At 35.0% G+C, this 22,688-nt stretch overlaps 1 protein-coding gene across 10 annotated transcripts in view; it reads right to left on the bottom strand.

The window, feature by feature from the left end:
* The window catches only part of NEK11 (NIMA related kinase 11), a 349,893-nt gene that overhangs the window by 231,777 nt on the left and 95,428 nt on the right, over positions 1–22,688 (bottom strand). For all 10 annotated transcript variants that reach the window (XM_079101293.1, XM_079101289.1, XM_079101291.1 and 7 more), the window contains one exon: positions 15,015–15,133. In XM_079101293.1, the coding sequence (XP_078957419.1) occupies positions 15,015–15,133 (119 nt within the window). The remainder of the gene's footprint in view (positions 1–15,014; positions 15,134–22,688) is intronic.

Below are 22,688 nucleotides of genomic sequence, written 5' to 3'. Positions count from 1 at the left end.
ATTCCCAAGTATTTTATTTTTTTTTTAAGGCTATTATGAATGAGGTAGTTTTCCTAAAGTCTCTTTCAGAGGATTCATTACTTATGAATAAAAATGCATTAGATTTATGAGCATTGGTGTTATATCCTGCTACTTTACTGAATTCATTTATGAGTTCTAGAAGTTTTCTGATGGAATTTTTTGGCTCCTCTAAATATAGATTCATGTCATCAGCAAAAAGGGATATGACTCCCAAAGCACAAGAAATAAAAGCAGGAATCAATAATTGGGATAGATTCAAACTAAAAAGCTTTTTCTCAGCAAAGGAAACTATCAACAATGTGAAGAGAGAGCCTACAGAGTGGGAGAAAATCTTTGACACACATATTTCAGATAGAGCACTAATCTCCAAAATCTGTAAAGAACTCAAAAAACTCTACACTAAGAATACAAATAACCCAGTCAATAAATGGTCTAAGGAAATGAGCAGACACTTCACAGAAGATCTACAAGCAATTAAAAAATGTTCAACATCTCTCGTAATAAGAGAAATGCAACTCAAAACTATCCTAAGATTCCATCTCACACCAATTAGAATGTCCATTATCAAGAATACAAGCAATAACAGGTGTTGGAGAGGATGTGGGGAAAAAGGTACGCTCATACATTGCTGGTGGGGCTGCAAATTAGTGCAGCCACTCTGGAAAACAGTGTGGAGATTCCTTAGAAAACTTGGAATGGAACAACCATTTGACCCTGCCATCCCACTCCTTGGCCTATAGCCAAAGGATTTAAAATTAGCATACTACAGTGATGCAGCCACATCAATGTTCATAGCAGCTCAATTCACAATAGCTAGATTGTGGAACCAACGTAGATGCCCTTCAATTGATGAATGGATAAAGAAACTGTGGTATAGATACACAATGAAATATTACTCAGCCATAAAAAAGAATAAAATTATGGCATTTGCAGGCAAATGGATGCAGTTGGAGAATATCATGCTAAGTGAGATAAGTCAATCCTAAAATACCAAAGGCCGAATGATTTCTCTGATAAGTGGATGACGATACAAAATGGGGGTTGGGAGGAAGGCAAGAATGGAGAAGGATGGATTGTATAGAAGAAATAGAGGGGTGGGAGGAGGTGGGGGGAATGAAAGATAACAGAATGAGATAAACATCATTACCCTATGTACATGTATGATTACACAAATGGTGTGACTCTATTTCATGTACAACCAGAGAAAAAACAGTTATACCCTATTTGTGTACAATGAATTAAAAGAAAGAGAAAGAAAGAAAAAAAAGGCTATATTTTCACCAAAATGTATTTTTGGCACCTGTGTCGAATATCAGATGACTGCAGCAATGTGGATTTGTCTATGTCTTCTATTCTGTTCCATTGGTCTTCATGTCTATTTTGATGCCAGTATAATGCTGCTTTTGTTACGGTAGCTCTATAGTACAATTTGAGATCAGATATTGTGATGCTTCCTGTTTTATTTTTCTTGCTCATGATAACTTGGCTTTTCTGGGTCTCTTTTCCTTCCAAATTAATTTAAGAATTTTTTTATCTAACTGTAAAGAATGTCATTGGTATTTTGATGGGAATTGCATTGCATGTGTACCCTGCTTTTGGTAGTATGGCCATTTTGACAATATAAATACTGCCTATCCAAGAACATGGGTGATCTTTCCATCTTCTAAGTTTTTCAATTTCTTTATTCAGGTTCTATAATTTTCATTGTAAACTCTTCTACCTCCTTGATTAGATTAATTCCAAAGTGTTTGTTTTTTCTTTTGCTCTTTCTTTCTTTCTTTTTTCTTTGAGGTTATTGTGAATGGTATGATTTTCCTGATTTCCTCCTTGGTTGAATCACTGTTGGAGTATAGGAAAGCAATTGATTTACAGGTGTTGATCTTGCATTCTGCCACTTTGCCAAACTCATTTATAAGCTCTAGAAATCTTCTGGTGGAGCTTTTTTGGTCTTCTCTTTTCCTATCTGTATCCCTTTGATTTCATTCTCTTGTCTGGTCACTCCAGCTAATGTTTTGAGGACGATATTGAATAGGATTGGTGAGAGTTGAACAGCCTTATTTTGTTTCGGATTTTAGAGGAAATGCTTTTAGTTTTTCTCCATTAAGGATGATGTTGGCTTTGGGTTTGTCACATATGGCCTTTGTGACATTGAGGTAAGTTACTTTCACCCTTAGTTTGTCTCTAGCACTTTCAACATGAATGGGTGTTGGATTTTATCAAAAGTCTGTTTTTGCATCTATTGAGATGATCCTGTGACTTTTATCCTTAATTCTTTTCAAGTGGTAAATCACATTTATTGATTTGCTTATGCTGAAACAACACTGCATCCCTGGAATGAAACCCACTTGATCCTGTTGTATTATCTTTTTGATGTGTTTTTCAATGTGTTTTGCTAATATTTTATTAAGGGTTTTTGCATCTATGTTTATCAGGGATATTGGTCTGTAGTTTTCTTTCCTTAATGAGTCTTTGTCTGATTTTGGTATCAGGGTTATAGTGGCTTCATAGAATATGTTGGCAGTTATAAGAAGTCATTGGCTGACAGTGTGGTAACAAAACAATAAATTTTATGCTACAAACCAAATCTATCAAAGAACTTGGTAAATACTTTTTAAAATTGTAATTTATTTACATTGGGCTTATAGTAGCAAAAATGGCTCCAGTCACTATTCTATCTCCCTTGTTTCCCTCTCTCTTTTTTCTATTGCTGACAGCCAAATTCCATTCTTTCTCTCCTCCTTTATATTCTTACTTCTATTTCTTTCTTCCCTTTCATCTTTGACAACATATTCTAAGTAACCACTGCATCTGCCCTAATCACCCTTTGAAATTGCAAATACTTTTCTACCCTCCTATCTCTTCTTTGTTACTCATACTCATCTCTATCCTTAACACCTCTTAATAGTAATTGATATACATAATATCTGTCCCTACCACCAATGTCACAGCAATAATTAATATGGTGGAAGTCATAGATAACACCTACTGTTTAATTTTAAGCTAGATATAAGACCTGATAGAAATTGCTGATCCTAATATTTCTGCATATTGTACCAATTAACACTGTGGATATCTAAATAGGAACTAAGTACCTAGTCTATTGCTATATATTGTTTACATATATTGTTGCTATCATTGCCCCCTACCCCAACCTGTGAGGTATTAGTAACATAGAGGGACACTATAAACTCAGAAGGTAGAAACTCTATAGCTTCAGACCCATCCAGATAGATGGGTAGACATACAAACAATATGAAAAAGCAAGGAAACAAACTGTCCCAAACAACATAGAATACCTCAACAATAGACTTCACTGACACCACAGAAGAGGAAAAGTAAGGGGTGGAATTCAGAAAGTTCCTGGCTAAACTGATCTATGAGATAACAGATGATATAAGAAATGAAATCAGAGAGAAAATACAAGAGGTGAGAGATGACTTGAATAAGGAGATAGAGATTCTGAAAAAGAATCAGTTGGAAATCCTTGAAATGAAGGAATCAATAATCCAAATTAAAAATTCATTGGAAAGTATCACCAGCAGACTAGATCACTTGTGAGACAAAGTTTCAGGCAATAAAGACAAATACATGATCTGGAAAATAAAGTTGAGCATGGAGAAAATATGTTGAGACCATGAACAGAATTTCCAAGAAATATGGAATAACATGAAAAGAACAAACTTAAGATTTATCAGTATAGATGAAAGCTCAAAGATAGAAACCAAAGGAATGCACAAACCTTTCAATGAGATAATATCTGAAAATTTCCCAAAGCTTAAGAATGAAATGGAAAATCAAATACAGGAGGTGTACAAGCCTCACAAAATTACATAGACCCACACCAAGGCACATAATTATGAAAATGACTAACAAACAGAATAAGGATAGAATTTTAAAGACTGCTAAAGAAAAACAACAGGTCACATTTGGAGGGAAACCAAATCAGATTTCACAACTCAGACACTCAAAGCTAAAATGTCTTGTAATAATATATACCAAGCTCTGAAAGAAAATGAATGTCAACCAAGAAAATTAAGCTTCAGAACTGACCATGAAATAAAAACCTTCCATGGTAAACAAAAGTATCCTGTACTACAAAACACTCAATAAGAGATTTCATGATGAAGAAATAAAAAATAATAGAAGAGAAGATCAGCAAAGGAAGGAACTACCATTAGAAGAATGATAAATCAAAGGAGAAACTAAATTCAAATTAAAAACCAAAAATAAATCAAAATGAAAATGAATAAAAATCATATCACAATAATAACACTGCATGTACATGGACTAAATTCATCAATCGAAAGACATGACTGGTAGATTGGATCAAAAAACAAGACCCAACAACTTGCTGTCTCCAAGAAACTCACCTCATAGGCCAAGACATCCACAGACTGAAGGTGAAAGGATAGGAAAAAAAAGATACCATTCACATGGAACTTGTAAACAAGCAGGGGGTTCTATCCTCATATCAGATAAAGTGGACTTCAGGCCAAAGTTAATCAAAAGGGAGAAGAAGAACATTTTACACTGCTTAATAAAATTATACATCAACAAGACATAACAATTGTAAATATTTATGCCCCAAATAATGGATATCTACATAAATCAAACAAACCCTTCACAATTTTAAGAATCAAATAGACCACACGACAATAACACTGGGTAACTTTAATATGCCTCTCTCACCACTAGATAGATCATCCAAACAAAAACTAAATAACGAAGCTACAGAGCTAAAAAATACAATTAATAATTTAAATGTAACAGACATATATAGAACATTTTGTCCATCAATGACTAAAAACACCTTCTCCTCAGCAGCACACTGATCCTTCTCTAAAACAGAGCATATATTAGGTCACGAAGAAACTCTTAGTAAACCCCCAAAAACAGAGATAATACCTCGCATTCTATCAGATCACAATGGAATGAAATTAGAAATTAAAAATAAAATAAAAAATAGAAGCTACTCTAACATCTAGAGGCTAAATAATACACTATTAAATGACAAATGTATAGCAGAAGAAATCAAGGATGAAATTTTAAAAAATATTTCAAGATAAATGAGAATAATGACACAACATATCAAAAACTCTGGGACACTATGAAGGCAATTCTAAGAGGAAAGTTCATTGCACTGAGCTCATTCAACTCAGAGACCAGAAATTCACCAAATAAATAACCTAACATTATATCTCAAAGCCCTATAAAAAGAAAAAATCAACACTAAAAGCAGTACAACACAGGAAATATTAAAATCAGAGCCCAAAAAATTAAAACAAAAAAAAAACCCTCAAAAAATCAATGAAACAAAAGTTAGTTCTTTAAAAAGATAAATAAAATTGATAAATCCTTAGCCAAGCTAACAAAGAGAGAGAAAACTCAAACTACTAAAATTCATGATGATAAAGGAAATATCATGATGGATACTACTGAAATACAAATGATAATCAGAAACTATATTGAAAATCTATACTCCAATAAAACAGAAACTCATTAAGACATCAACAAATTTCTAGAAACATATGACCTACCCAAATTGAATCAGGAGGACATAGATAAATTTCCAGCAATGAAATTAAAGATGCCATCAAAGGCCTGCCAACAAAGAAAAGCACAGGATCAGATGGATTCTCAGCAAGTTCTACAAAACCTTCAAAGAAGAACTAATATCAATACTCCTTAAATTATTCCATGAAATAGAAAACTCATTCTGTGAGGCTACTATCACCCTAATACCAAAACCAAAGACACATCAAGGAAAGAAAACTTCGGACCAATATTCCTGATGAAAATAGACACAAAATTCTCAATAAAATTCTGGCAAATTGCATACAAAAATATATTAAAAAGATACTGCACCATGATCATGTGGGGTTCATCCCAAGGATGCAGGGTTCGTACAACATATTGAAATCAGCAAACATAAGCATCACATCAATAGACTTAGAGACAAGAATCATATGATCATCTCAATAGATACAGAAAAAGCATTTGACAAAATACAGCACCTCTTCATGTTCAAAACACTAGAAAAACTAGGGATAGTACGAACATACCTCAACATTGTGAAAGCTATCTATGCTAAGCCCAAGGCCAACATCAGTCTAAATGGAGAAAATTTGAAAGTATTCCCCCTAAAAACTGGAACAAGACAGGGGTGCCTTCTTTTACCACTTCTGTTCAACATAATCCTTGAAACTCTAGCCAGAGCAATCAGACAGATGAAAGAAATTAAAGGGATAAAATGGGAAAAGAAGAACTCAAACTATCACTATTTGCTGATGACATGATTCTATATTTAGAAGATCCAAAAAAATTCCACCAAAACACTTTTAGGACTCATAAATGAATCCAGCAAAGTAGCAGGATATAAAAACAATACCCATAAATCAAATGCATTTCTATACCTAAGCAATGAATCCACTGCAGGAGAAATTAGGAAAACTACCCCATTCTTAATAACCTCAAAAAAAGAAAATATGGGGGCTGGGGAGATAGCTCAGTCGGTAGAGTGCTTGCCTTGTAAGAACAAGGCCCTGGGTTTGATCCCCAGCACCCCCCCCCCAAAAAAAAAAAAAAGACTTGGGAATCAAACTAACAAAAGAAGTGAAAAACTTCTACAATGAAAACTGCAGAACACTAAAGAAATTGAAGACCTTAGAAGATGGAAAGATCTCCTATGCTCTTGGATAGGCAGAATTAATATTATCAAAATGGCTACACTACCAGAAGTGTTATACAGATTCAATGACATTCTTATTAAAGTCCCAATGATATTCTTCATAGAACTAGAAAAAACAATTGTGAAATTCATTTGGAAAAATAAGAGACACAGGATAGGCAAAGCAATCCTTATTGAGAAAAGTGAAGCAGGAGGCATCACAATACCAGACTTAAAATTGTACTACAGAGGTATAGTAATAGAAAAACAGCAGGGTATTGGCACAAAAACAGACATGAAGACCAATGGAATACTAAAAGATACAGAGACAAACCCACATAAATATGGTTATCTTATACTAGACAAAGGCACCAAAAGCATACATTGGAGGGAAAATAGCCTCTTCATCAAAAGGTGCTGGGAAAATTGGAAATCCATCCATGGTAGAATGAAATCTAACCCCTGTACAAAACTCAATTTGAAATGGATCAAGGACCTAGGCATTACTTGAGTCCCTGGGCTTACAAGAAGAAAAAGTTGCCCTAATCTTCATCATGTCAGTTTAGGAACTGACTTCCTCAAAAAGACTCCTAAAGCACAAGATGTAAAATCAAGAATTGATAAATGGGATCAATTCAAAGTAAAAAGCTTCTTCTCAGCAAAGGAAAAAATCAATAACATGAAGAGAGAGCCTACAGAATGGGAGAAAATCTTTGCCACTTGCACCTCAGATAGAACATTAATCTCCAGGATATATAAAGAACTCAAAAAACAACACAAATACAAACAACCCAATCAACAAATGGGAAAAGAAAGTAAACATGTACTGCACAGAAGAAGAAATAAGGTCAACAAATATATGAAAAAATGTTCAACATCTCTAGCAATCAGATAAATGCAAATTAAAACTACTCTGAGATTCCATCTCACTCCAGTCAGAATGGCAATTATCAAGAATACATATAATGATAGATGTTGGCAAACATGTAGGGAGAAAGATTCACTCATACATTGCTGGTGGGACTACGAATTGGTGCAGCTACTCTACAAAGCAGTATAGAGATTCCTCAGAAGACTTGGAATGAAAACACTATTTGACCCAGTTATTCTGCTCCTCAGTATTTACCCAAAGAACTTAAAATCAGCCTACTACAGTGAGGCAGTCACATCAATGTTTATGGCAATTCAATTCACAATAGCTAAGCTATGGAACCAACCTAGGTACCTGATAACAGATAAATAGATAAAGAAAATGTGGTATATAAACACAATGGAATATTACTTGGCCACAAAAAGAATGAAATTCTTTGCTAGTAAGTGGATGGAACTGGAGACTATCATATTAAGCTAGTCCACCAAAATCAAAGGATGAATGTTCCCTCTGATATGTGAATGCTAACACACAATAAGGGGGTGCGGACGGAAGAACAGAAGTTCTTTGGATTAGATAAAGGGGAATGAAGGGAAGGGAGGAGGGATGGGATAAAAAAGACAGTGCAACTCCACATCATGGACAACCACAAGAATGGGACACCAATTAGAATAAGTTATATTCTATGTATGTATAATATGTCAGAATATATTCTGCTGTCATGTTTATCTAAAAAGAACAAATAAAAGATTAGTTTATTTACTTTGTACTTCTAGTAAGCAAAAATGGCTCCAGCAAAAAAAAAAAAAAAAAAAAATGTTAGCATATACTTGGTTAATATCCATTCCTTTAAAGTACAAAAATATCAAAGCCAAGAAATAATATGGTATCAAGCAACATAGGTGGCTTATATAAAATCTTTCTTCTTTGAAGTTCAAAGTACTTCTCCATCTGTTATTTCATGTGTCCTATACCATATCTACACAAGTGGAGAATTCCTCTCATTTCTTTATTTCATGACATTTAAGTGACCTGCTTAAGATTTGACAATAGTTTTTGCCAGAGCCCCTGTTTCCACATCTTTCATCAGACCATTCTCCCTCAGCCAGCAAGGCATTTGCTAGAGTGAAGAATAGTCTCTGGAGGTTTAGTGCCAGCCCACGTTAGGATTTCTCTCTGCTTTTCCATATCCAAACCTGGGACAGGACTCCTCCTTCCCCAGGCATATTTACTGACATGGATTCCCAAGTAGGTCCCTTCCCTAGGAACTCACTACATTAAAGACAAGTTCTTTGCCACACATGGTGATGCACACCTGTAATCCCAGCTACTTGAGAGGCTGAGGGAGAAGGGTCACAAGTTTGAGCCCAGCCTGGGAAACACAGTGAGACCCTGTGTTGAGAGAGAGAGAAATAGAGAGAGATCTTTATGCCACCTCCCCAAGGGATTATTTTAGCCACTCTAGCTCAATACCTCACCAAAGTGGTTGGGAAACATGGGGGGCTGGGAGAGATGAGGAAGTCACCTTAAGGAAAGTACCCAACCTGCTGTCTCCCCTGGTGGAAGTACCAAAGTCAACAAGGCTTCAGGACCACTAGGAAATAAACTCACTACAGAGAGGCTGCTCTGTCTTTTAACTTCAGATATTGAGGCTAATGAACTCCACACTTCTTCAACAATAATTAGTTTTTGTGCAACATTCCCAAATAGCTTTTATTGAACTGTGATTATTCTCAGGTTTTAATAGCATTATTTATGTGTTTATGCCATATGCTACAGATTTTGAATATTCCAAATATATAAATAAACCAAATTAAAATAAGTGCAGAAGAGCTCCAAAGTTGTGAACAAAATCTTCATTTCTTCTGTTACCTCATTCCTCTTAGTTTTTTCTGGGTTGTCTTTATCTCCTCTGCTTCTATACTGTATTAGCCAGGATCCTCCAGAGAAACAAATCCAATATATTATTTATTACTAAGAATTGGTGCCTGCAAGTACAGGACATGAGAAGCCCCACAATTTGGCATCTGCAAGCTGGAGGGCCAGGAAAGCAAACGATGCAATTTGTTCTGAGTCTGAAGGTTTGAGAACCAGGGGCCTAAAGTGTAAATTCCTGTCCAAGTTCAGTCAATGAGAGGAGACATCCAGCTCAAACAGCAAGACAAGTGAGAAGGAGTAAGTTCCTTCTTCCTCTACGTTTTGTCCTATTCAGGCCCTTCGTGGACTGGATGATTCCCACCCACACTGGTGAGGAAGATCTACCTTATTGAGTCCACTGATTCAAATGCTAATTATGTTAGTCAACTTTGCTTGGCTGTGACCAAAAGAGGTGAAAAGAACAACTGGAGGAGGTAAGGTTTATTTTGGCTCATAACTGAGGAGGTTTAGTCCTTGGTCTGCAGAGTCCATTGCTCTGGGCCCAAGGCAAGGCAGAACACCATGGTGGAAGGGCATGGTGGAAGAGTGCTGCTCCATTCATGGCAGCCGGGAAGCAAAGAGGGAAGGGAAAGGGGGCCCCAAGGAATAGGTGCCATTCTAGGACATATTCCCAATGACCTGCCTCCTCCAGCCACAGCCCTACCTGGCCACAGTTACCACCCACTGATTCAAAGTGAGTAGGTTACGACTCTTACTATCCAATCATTTCACCTCCAAACATTCCTGCATTAACACAGGAACTGGTGGTGGGCAGGAGGTTCATCTTTTATCCAATCTATAACACTAATCTTACCCTGAAGACTTTCACAGATTTGTCCAGAAGCAGGTTTTAACCTGAGCACCCTGTTTTGCCCATTCAAGTTGACCTAAAATTAACCATAACATGCACTAAAATATTTTGCAATGTATTAGCAAGAGGTGGTGAACCTAACTTCTTCCCATGTAAGTACTGTTTCTGAAGTAATCTTCTCCTTAACTCTTAAGTAAGCAATCGATGCAATTTTGAAAATACACTTTAATGTATACTACGAACTGTATAAGAACAAAGCTAGAATAGTGCTTAATAGACAGACCTATTTTTATTGGTTATAGCCTGAAAAGCTGAGTGAAACATTATAGTAAGTTACATTCTTGTTCTCAGATATTCACACCTCTTATACTTTGCAGTGAATGCTCCCTTTGGGAGGGAAAAGTATCCCCGCCCCTCTGCAATTGCGCTTGGTCATGGCTTTCTCTGGGCAATGGCATATGAGCAAACAGGACTATTGTCATATCTGAGAAGCTCTAGGAGCCATTGAATGTTGCCCTCTCTTGTTTTTCTCTCTGCCATGAGAAAAGCAAGTCCCAATTAGGAGCTGGTCCTTCAGTTTGGGCACTGGAATAAGAAGACATGTAGAGCAGACTTGTAGATGACCCACGGCTACCAATCGCAACATGAGCAAGAAGAGGCACTGAACTAACACAGCATGACTCCCTCTCTTAGGAACGAGTTTTGCTGCTATAGTCTCAAGGTAATTTTTAGTGGACTGTGACTTTTCCTGGATTCTAATATCATTATTTATAGGTGTTTATGCCACATGCTAAAAAAAAATGCATCATTCTTTTGGATTTAAATGGTTTTAAAATGGGTAATTAGGTATGCTTATTTTCTGAAGGAAGTATGTCTTACATACTGAATTAAATATTGAAAAACTAACAGAAGTAAAAGTAGTTTACATATTTATGACTAGGAAAAATATACAGCATTGCTCCAATCAAAAATTATTCTAGTAAGAATGGAGGAAGGAAGGACTGTATAGAGGGAAAAGAGGGGTAGGAGAGGTGAGGGGGAAGGGAAAAAAAATAACAGAATGAATCAAACAACATTACCCTATGTAAATTTATGATTACACAAATGGTATGCCTTGACTCCATGTACAAATAGAGAAACAAAATGTATCCCATTTGTTTACAATAAAAAAAGCAAAAAAAAAAAAAAAAGTGATTCTTTCTTCCATGTCTATATTAAAAAAATATTATTCTAGAGGTTGGATCAAGATGGAGACCCTTGCTTTCCCTATCCCATTCAAAATGCCCCAAAATATAAAAAATTATACAAGAGGTAACTCATACTGGTGCTAGAAAACAATGGTTACATATGGTCAAGAATTTTTTAAAAATCCCTGAAAGAATGCAAAACGAGGAATCCAAAGCCCAAAATACACACAGAGGAATCCTGCCTCTGCATCCCTCCACCCACAGCAGCCACAGTGCGATAAAACACCCGTAGAGCTTTTCCCACTTCTTTGTCTCACTCTTCCCACACGCTGGCTTCTGCTTCGTAAGATCATCTCCTAAATAAACTACTTGTATACCAGACTTTGCTTCAGGACTCTGATATTAGAGGAACCCAAACAAAGACAGGACTCGATATTTCCTCAAGATCTAGACCTCACTTCTAACCCTCCCTTTCTTCTATCACCCCCCTTTCTTGTTCTCTCCTCTTCTCCCTCATTCTCTATGTTCTTCCCTTCAAACTCAACACCATTGTTTCAAACCTACTTCTCACTCACCAAGGCAGAAAATCTCAGATTCATCTTTGGCTTTCTTCTAATGCATCTCAAACAAGTATTTAAATTTAAAGTCCAGTCATTATAATTCATTAAGTGAATTCTAATCCTTCCCAATCCTGCACACTGCTGCCACCTTGGTTCAGGTCTCATAAACTCATGCATGGGTATTATAAGAGGTTCCTGGTTAACAACCAAAGTTCCCTCTCTCCTCTCTATAATTTATCATGTAATCTTCCTGAAGCAAGTGCTGGTCATATAGTTCCACTCAAAAGTCTCCTGTGGCATGCAATGTCTATGCTGCAAAATAAAGCCCTCTTGATCTCAACCTACCTTTTTCCATAACTTCATTCATTCATGCACCCCAAGAGCCTCTCCAGCTGAACCACTACCACTCACTCTAAAAGTGTCACAGTTTCCCACCTTTGTGTCTTTGCTCACTCTGTTCCCTAAACCCAGAAAGCTTGGCTCATCTTTCACCACAGTCCAAACCTACATTATGTCTGATGCCACTTCTTTCAAGAAGTTACATAGAGCTTAACGTTTTGTAAGCTTTTTAAATGTATAATATCTCAATATGTATCATCTGTAGCCTTACAAAGTTAGCAGGGAGAGTTCCAATATTATCCCTATTTCATAGATGAGGCAACAAAGTCTTGGGAAGCTTGTGAAACTTACCCAAGGTCATGAACCTATTATGTAGTGGAGAAAGTGAATCTTGTGCAGGCTTATAGCTATGTGAATATGAGTTTTATCTCTGCTACTTTACTAACAGTTCTTTAAGATTAGAATTTATCAGGGAAAACCTTCACCCTTTGGTTTTTTGGGATTGTCTTGTTTCACTTAGCATATTCTCCAACTCCATCCATTTATCTGCAAATGCCATAATATTATTCTTCTTTATGGCTGAATAATATTCCATTGTATATATACACCACAGTTTCTTTATCCATTCATCTGTTGAAGGGCATCTAGGTTGGTTCCACAAATCTAGCTATTGTGAATTAAACTGCTATAAACATTGATGGGGCCATGTTACTGTACAATGGGGGTGGGGTGTGGGGGTAAGAGAAGAATGGAGGAACTTTAGATAACGTAGTGGGAAATGAGAGGGAGGAGGGGGCAGGGGTATAAAAGATGGTGGAATGAGACAGATACCCAATGTACATATATGATTACACAAATGGTATGAATCTACATCGTGCCCAACCATAGAAACAAAAAGTTGTACCCCATTTGTGTACAGTGAATCAAATGGAGTCTGTAAAATTTAAAAAAAAATAGATTTTAAAAAACAAAGTATGCAAAAGGAAAAAAACATTAGAATTTATTGTTTATTTACAACTATGGAGTGAATGAATGAACCTGAATTTAAAATTGACATTTCTCTACCTATACATAAAACCTTTACAATAATTGATTGTAATAGGAATAAATAAGAGACACCATCATTAGTTATCTAAATCACAATGGATGGTATTTCAGATCCACAAATATCCAAATGTTTAGCCTCATTTAATGATTTTCTTTGAATACTGAAGGACTAAAAAAAAAAATAGAATCTTCCCTTTTTAAGGCTTATTTTAAGTTCATTTATTTTAATTATTCATTTATCATTTCATTTATTTAATTATTATATAATTACTAAGCAGACTCAAGTGCATCTAATATTTAAAATCAACCAGATTTCAGTTTTATATTTTGCATATGAAAACCAGTCTTCGTGTGTGTGTGTGTGTGTGTGTGAGAGTGTGTGTGTTGTTTTCCTTATGTGATAAGTTAACATCATGCCTGAAAGTAGTTTAAAACAGAAAGAAACATCAATATGACTATTTGTGCATGGAAGTCTTATAGTCAGCAGCTTTGGGTAGTTTATTAAAAAGTAATTTTTATATTTATTCATAATTGACATTATCCCAAAGATTGCTATGAGTTGTCAATGAATCAGTCTCGGTCTGCATCATCAAGCATGTGTTTCAGAAGACACTTGGAAATTTACAGGATAATCTGATTACTTTTTATGCTATTAGGAGAAAAACAGATAACATGTTTAAGCAATCTGATATCCATAAATAGCCAGACCTTGGTGTAGCCTACAATTACCACTCTGGTCAAGGAAAATGTTATCACACATAATATCACTCCCAAGATAAGAGTTACCATAGGCACCTCAGAGTATCCACTTTATCTGTGTATGTTCATCTTTTCAAGTGCATCCATATGAGTTTATGGGTCTAGAAAACATTTAAAATCTAATGTATCTTATTTTTTAATATAAAAGTTATAATCTTTATTAATAGAATAGTTTTTTTCTGATCTCCTTTTTTATTTTGTTTATTTTTTACACTTAACCTAAAGAATAATCATAAAAGTTTTAAAATATATCATGTGAGGAAGAAATGATAAAAGTTCTAGACAACTGAAACTCATAAAACATACTTTGACTTTCTTTATCAGATATTTCACATCAAAATTGACTTTTTGTCTCAATATTTATCTCTGTGAGGCCAAAGAATATCTTCCATATCAGTTACTCAGCTCATCTTGGGACATGGACCCACCTAAAAGTACACTAATACATTCCAAGGTGACCACACAATTCATCGTGCCACACCAAGGTATTTAAAACCTAATCATGTTATAATATACAATGCATTCATAGCCTGCTAAGGTACAGTGCATTCACAGATGTTCATGTACAAGGAAATGTATTCAATACAAGTTTCTGTCTTGTATTCAGAGCCAATGTGATTTCCAGAACAACGAAAGTTATGAAAGTAAAACCTCTGGATATAATCATTCAACACTTTCATCAAGAAAAAGCATAAAGAGGTTTAAAAAGAAAGCTAACTATAGCAATTTACCTTTCAGACTTGTTTGCTTTCAAATTGACTTAAAAAATCACTTTCACCCAAATCCAGATATGACTATTAAAATATATTCTGTCCCCAGTAGCAAATGAACATACCTCTCGTGCATGTAGTCAACTCCTAGCAACAGCTGGATAAACCATTCTATTATTTGATTTTCTGAAAAGATCTTCCCAGATTCTTTATATTCCTGAATTTTATAGTCCAGATCTCCACCCTGAAACAAACAAACAAAAAAATCATCTTTCACATTCATTTAAGACTTGAGATTCTTAAATCAAGCTTTCTTAATAATGGTTAATAAATAGCAATAATTGTTTATCATAAGAAAGTGAGCCTTACTACCATTATGTCACTATCATTAAGTGACACTATCTCCTTGACCAAACTCTAGCCAGGGTCCTAAAAGCCCTCTTCTCACTCTTCTCAATTAAGCCTCAACCTTGACCACTAAAGACTTGAAGAAACACTAATATTTCTAGCAACTCAAGGCCCCATCCCTAGGATGACAGGAACCACCCCCTTAGAGTGCTTGCCTGAGAAAACTCAGAGCAAAAGAATTTACTGTTTGTTCCAGGAAATACCTAACGATAGGGCACTTGTCTTCCTGAAGCCATGGAAGTGTATAAGTCTAATTTTAATAATCACCAGTTAGCAAACCCAATGGGTTTCACACGGACCAACCTCCATCTTCCTATTTTGTTAATTTGTCACTTCTCTAAGTCTGTTCAGGACCCTGTAGTTCTCCCTCTCTTCCCCTTCATTCTCACCAAAAATACCCACTCACCTCTGCAGAAACTGGAATGGAGCTCAGCATTTACCCCACTGACAACAGTTACTGAATACAACCTATTTTCACTGCTTTAACTAAACGTCTGGCTGTGTTTGTCTCTGACATCACTCAAGGGTAAAACCTTTATAAAGGAGAAAGTTAACACACATACCTCCAACCAAAATTATTTTTATTATGTTACCCAAATATGAGCCCTAAATAGGATCCTAACATGTATACAAGTTAAAAATGTAAGTCAATAAAATTCAAATCGGTGACATTAATTTAATGTAAAGTGATGATGTTTTGAAACTAAATTGGTGCCTCCACACTGCACTCAACACTGATTGCTATCATACAGATTCTTTTGAGTGTGACATATGCAGACTAACGTGTGGGAAAACTGAATTTTCCTTTTTCTATTTACAGCAAAACTTTCAGGAACACAGCAACTGTTGGAACTATGTGGTGTCCCAAATACAACATTTAAGCATTTAGTCAGTCTCTGTCCTATCATTTACTGGTGATAGGTAAAGTAATGATACTTACTATTACAGCCAAAAACTCACCACGATCCAAACAACAAACCTTCAAAATCGCCTGGCAGTGTCTGATATGAGATTCTTTCTAATTATATTTATGCATTTTAATTGCCATAGAAATGAAAACATTAAAGGTTAACTTCTCCTAAAGAACCTTTATACTGGGTTCCTTTTATTTTATAACTCTGAGAAATCAGAGGCAATTTGAGAAATTAGAGACAATTTGCCCTCACTCTATATTGCTGACAGAAAATGCTTTCCTTCACTAATAACACCCTCAAAAGTTATCACGAAAGTGTGTTCTGAAGGAAAGGATGGGTTAAATGCAATTGTGTCTGGTCTCTGCAGGATGTAAAACACGGGCCCCATGGAGAGGGAGAGGAGGACTCTCCACGTCCACTGGGATCATGAAAGGAAACATGAAGCCACTCACAAACTATTTACGGCAAAGTCCTTATTAGAATCAAAGGAAAAGAATTTATAGGCAATGAGACAATCCAAGTAAAATTACTTGTAATAAAACAATATGAGGTCAATAGACTAATTCACTTATAATGCATTTTTTTATTTCCTTTCAGGGCACTGTGCTAATATATGCTCAGTATTTTCTCTCTTTTCACATGGAGCCATAACAAGTCAAAAGTATATCAAACATTTGCTTGCAGCCTAGCTCAGGCAGTTTCCTGCTGGATTTTCTGGGCCAAGAAGATCAAAGTTTGTCGTAAACAAAAGTACAATGAATTCAATATTTGACTCCTCAGCAAAAAGACCAACAATTCCTTCTCATTCCCCATATCTGCTTTTAATTCTCCTCTCTTAAAATCCTAGAGTTTACCAAGATTCTATTGGATCCTATAAACTGTACTGTCATGTTTCTATATGTTGTGCAAACATTTTTTACAATAGATCATTATAATGTCCTATAAGGTAGACATGGAAGTCCTTTAAATAAAAAGTGTGTGTGTGTGTGTGTGTGTGTGTGTGTGTGTATTTCTAGTCCCATTCTGCTTTCTATCCAAGAGGACTTTATCAAATCTTTCCCTCATATAAAAAAAAAAAGTTTTTAAAACACAAAAACAAGCTCTTCTTTCAATATCTTGTAAATTTTTCTGACTGTGGTAAAAATTCTCCAGTGGCAGAAAGATAATAATCAAGGTATCAACATGTCCTCATCTCCTTCCTGAATAGCCTCAGAGGAGTGGGAAGGGAGGAAAAGAGGGAGAGAGATGGGAACAGGAAGCAAGGAAGGAAATCAAAAAAGGAAGGACAGAAGGAAAAGGAAGGAAGGAAGAGAGAGAAAAAGAAAAACTGGCCTTAAAAAATACCAATGAGCCAGGCATGCTGGTGCACACCTGTAATCCCAGCAACTTTGGAGGCTGAAGCAGGAAGATCACAAGTTCAAGGTCAGCCTCAGCAATTTATCAAGACCCTCAGCAGCTCAGTGAGACCCTGTCTCAAAATTTAAAAATTTAAAAAAGGGCTGGGGATGTGGTGAAGTGCCTCTGGGTTCAATCCCCAATACAAAAAAAAAAAAAAAAAAAGCAGTATCAATGATGTTGACAGACTGCTTCTTGTATCAATCTGACGTTTTTCACTTTAGGAAGGCTATGCACAAGCACAGTTATCTCTATAAATATGTCCTTCACATATATAATAATCTGCCCCAAGTGTAATAATATTGAAATTTTTAGAAATTTGTGCATTAAAATAACATTACTTTTAGAAATTTATCCCCAAATTGCAATACTACTTTCCATTTTCTATTGTCATTTTAAAACTGTATTATATGAACTTTTACACTTTTTTTGTATCAGCTTCCATGTTGTCTTCTTTTCGAGTGCATAGAATTGCTTCCTCTGGGTAGTCTTGCCATAATGATATCATACCCTCTGGGTGACATTAATTGTTGCTCTGCCAATCACCTCTTCACACTTTCTTCTTAGGTAGTAAGTAGAAGGTATGTGCCTGTTTTTTACACTGATATTAAATGCACAATATCCTGTAACTTACACAAATACATGTATAGACTACTGAGGGGAAAAACCCGAAACTTTAATAATAAGTCCCAAAGTGTAAAACCATATGAAAATGTATCAGTTTTAGTACAAAGTAGAAGACTGTTCAGTCAACAGGAAGATGAAAAACCAAAGGCTAAATTAATCTGAGAGCTGGGTCTTGTACACCTCAAGTTACTCTTTCTACAATTTTCATTTTATATATTTATCTCCAAGAAAACCTATTTGTTTTGCATTTATCATGTTTGTAATAAACACACTGGATTATTTTTTGAGGATTTAAATAAGACAGATAAATCATTCACAGATTAAGATACAACAAATAAAGCTTCCCTAAAACAAAGAAATATTTTGTGAAGCAGTGTGATTTTAAATCAGCAATATGAAAAGATTTTATTAGTTTGTTTCTCTTAACCTGTCTTACAAATAACAACCAAATGTTTTTAATGAAATGGCATATTTCAGTTTAAGAAGTTCTTACTACAGTATCTGTACATTCATTTTGGTTTCTTAACTTTGTCTCTGAGAAATATTTAATGGTGACTTTTTTTACTAAAACAACTTTAATGAAGATTATTGACTTGAACTTGAACCAATGTTAACATTGCCCTTACTCTATATTGCTGACAGAAAATGCTTTCCTTCACTAATATCACCCCTCAAAAGTTAGCACAAAAGCTTTGATGTTACCTTCTAAGGTTTCAAAAAATCTGTAGCCTAAGCTGCCATTTGGTAGATTAATGGTATCTCCTTGCTTCCCCATCCCTAGTTAGCTGACATCAAATGGACTTTGAAGTATCAAGACCTTGAAGAAACAAATGACTCAACCAGTGTTCTAAACCTCACTTGGATTGCCATGAAAAAGTCATAAAATGATTTGATTTTTTAAAATTAATCCATTTTTAAAGTTGTCAATAGAAGGACTTATAAGCAGTTTAAAAGACCAAAGTAGAGCATCCTCAGAAGAAGCCTGAATGCAACAAAGCTGAAGTTCTAACAGACTACATATAAAGGACAAAATCATCTCTATTTTAAGGCTCAAAGGAGTTTGAAAAATCGCTCTGCCCTATTTCTTCATTTTAAAATTAAAAAGTTGCCCTTATTAATCCAGTGAGTTGATATCTCAGAATGCAGTTCCCTCATGCCCTACTATATCTCCATCCTTCCAATGGATCTCAAATTTTAGTGTGTATCAGAATCACCAAAGATGCTGGTTTATTTTAACTCAGCAGCATAAAAAGTATTTACTACTTTGTTTCTCTTATCTTCCAAGAAAAAACCAAATGTTTTTGATGAAATGGCACATCTCAGTTTAAGACGTTCTTAGTACAGTATTTGTAAGTTCATTTTGGTTTCTAAAGTTCACCTTTGAGAAATATTTAATGGTGATACCTTGATAAAACAACTTTAATGAAAAGAGTATTAATTTGAACCAATATTAAAGTTGCCCTCCTCCTCTACAAAGCATTTTGCATACTCCCAAACCAAATCAATAGAGATGCTAATTCAGTAAATTGGGATAAAGCCATGGAATATATATTATTAACAAGCATTCTAAGTAACTCTGGAGGTACTTAGATCACAAATGATCACATTTTGAGAAACAATTTTAAACAATAACACGAATGGACCATATACTTACTATTTAGCCCATCGATAGCAACATTTGTCCAATAGTTTGAACAATTCCAAAGGCAAAAGATGTACTTGGGAAAGACATGATTAAATAAAAATCAATTTATTACCATGTCATATTTTTAAATGCTTTATATTTCGAGGAGAACAGCAATAAATGGAGGATGGGACAGGAGAGGTCATTTGTAATTATATTGTAGAACTTGAAATATTTCCCTAGAAATTCGAAAGTTGGCTATAGTGAATTACATAAAACATTAGGAAATGTCAAGCTACATTATACTCTTTAAAACAAAATAAGAATATCCAATTTTTAAAGGTATTGAAGAATGTCATGCAGTATCACAATGTGTATGTCTAATAATATAAATAAGCATCCTTGGGTTTAGTTGCTAATTCTTTTCCAGATTCTTTTAGAGTTCATATTCTTCTTATTGAAATAAACATACACAAATAAGGTGTCAGAACTTATTTTTATCTTAAGGAGTGACAGGATAAAGCATGGAGTTATTTTTTATAATAAACTACTTTGAAAACTAGTTGAAATTATTCTGGTTCTATTTTTTAACATGTACATATATAAATTTATATGCCAAAAACTAAGGCTATGCCTCAAAAGTCATACATTTTACTGGGCTTAAAGATTATATTTATGCATTAGTAAAAATTATGAATGGATCAGTTTAGGTGTATAAAAACACAAGAAACTCACATTAATTATAGTCTTCCCAAACACAGTAAGTCTAGACCTATAGAATCAGCACAGAGCAAATTTTAGAAGGCCTCTGAATGGATATGCTCAAGAAAATCAGAAAGTCCTGATGTGATCCTGCTCTCTGAAGATAAGTGCCTCAATTCTAGCAAGGTAGGCCACTAAGAAGCAGTGCTAACGTGTGGACAGCCCATATGTGGGCCCACACCAGGATGGTCATTAAACAATGTTAAAATGGTCAACACCTCAAGAGTATCCCTTATCCATAAACAACCGATTCTGGGTGGTAGTGGCTCCCCAAAGAGCTTTGGGACTAGGAATAGTGGCTCTGAAGGATAGAAAAGCAGAACTGATGCACCAGGTATGAAGTTCTTCAAGGATCTTCTGAGAGCTAGTAAGCCTAGTGGCTCCATGTTATTACCAAATTCACCTACAGTATCTACAGACACCCACTAGTTTCAAGATTATAAAACTCAACCCACTTAGTTTATTTAAACACTTCTGCATAAACAAGAAACATTAGAGAAAATTTTCAAATTTTCATTTTTTTTAAATGTTTTTACTATATTTTTATTAGTTGTTAATGAGCCTTTATTTATTTACTTGTATGTGGTGCTGAGAATTGAACCCAGTACCTCACACATGCTAGGCAAGTGCTCTACCACTGAGCCACAATCCCAGCCCCTCAAATTTTCTTTTTACACTATAAACAGATCCTTGGAAAGTACTTGCCTCAAGTTCTGCTATCAGATCCATTAGTGTTTAAGAATTTGCATATTTATTACTTTTGGCATGAATTCTCATAATAAGGGTTACAAGACAAAAACTCAAAGAGATAAAAATTAGCATGCCCTCTAGAAAATGGCTTAAGGGGTTGGGGAAGAATAGCAATGAAATAATGACTATTATAATGATAACCTCTATCATTGAAGTCTACTAGAAGCAAAACTTTGACAGTCACTTTTTCAACACTGGGAGGCGCTAGGGAAGAATAGAGCTATTTTAGATTAGGTAGAGGAGAGTGAAGGGAGAGGAAGGGGTATGGGGGTAGGAAGGATAGTAGAGTGAAACAGACATTATTACCTCATGTTAGATGTATGACTGCATGACCAATGTGAACCTACAACATGTACAATCAGAAAAATGAGAAATTATACTTCATTTATGTATGATTTATCAAAATGCATAAATGCATTATACTGTCTTGTATAACTAATTAGAACAAATTTAAAAAATAAAAACATAACCAAATAAGGTGTTGCCATCCTATCTCATGACAGGGAAAAAAGTGGAAAAAATAATTTGTATTAAGGAAATGAACAAAGATCAATGTCACAGTTCACACATTTTTCACTATTTCAAATCATATCTACTTTTCTATTGAGTGGCTATAAATTACTAATGTCATCATTACATTAAAATACATATCTGTACAAAATGATATACATGTGTCTTGATATATATGTAATGTAGAAACAGAGATATGTAAAGATACAGAACATAAGTGACAAAAAGCCAAGAAAAGGAGCAGCTTTCCCAGTTTTAGTCCTGGACCTGACTCATCCTGGACCTGACTCATGTGATCATCAGAAAATAACTCCATGTTTCTGAGATCCTGTTTCTTCAAATGTAAAATAGAATTAATAAATATGAATTTACTTCTCAACAAGAAGACACAGAAGCCAACCTAAAGAAGTCCCAATAGCTAAAGTTAGAACAATATGAGCAACAGAATAAATGATGAAAGTATTGGGTCATAACTTGTAAAATAAAATATAATAAAATACACAAATGGAAAAGAAAGAGCTATCTATACAGGAGAATCTCAATTAGTAGGTGTAAGAAGAAGAAGGGAAACAATCACAATCAGGCAAAAAAAAATCACAATAGTAAAAATCACTAAAGGCAACTTCTATTAAAAGATACTAAAATCACAATCAGGTTTGAACAGAATATTGCCCTAATATCAAAATATCTTCCCCAAGGTATTTATCAATTACAAATGAAAAATAGTAATTTCACAGGGGAGAGACCCAGAACACAGAACCTTAATGAAGTAACTGAAGTTAATACCATCAGTAATAAAATATACTAAC

Source organism: Sciurus vulgaris (assembly GCF_902686455.1).
Source record: "Sciurus vulgaris genome assembly, chromosome: 10".
Taxonomy (NCBI): Eukaryota; Metazoa; Chordata; class Mammalia; order Rodentia; family Sciuridae; genus Sciurus; species Sciurus vulgaris.
The sequence above is the reverse complement of the archived record's forward strand: the minus strand, read 5'-3'. Positions and strand labels throughout refer to the sequence as shown.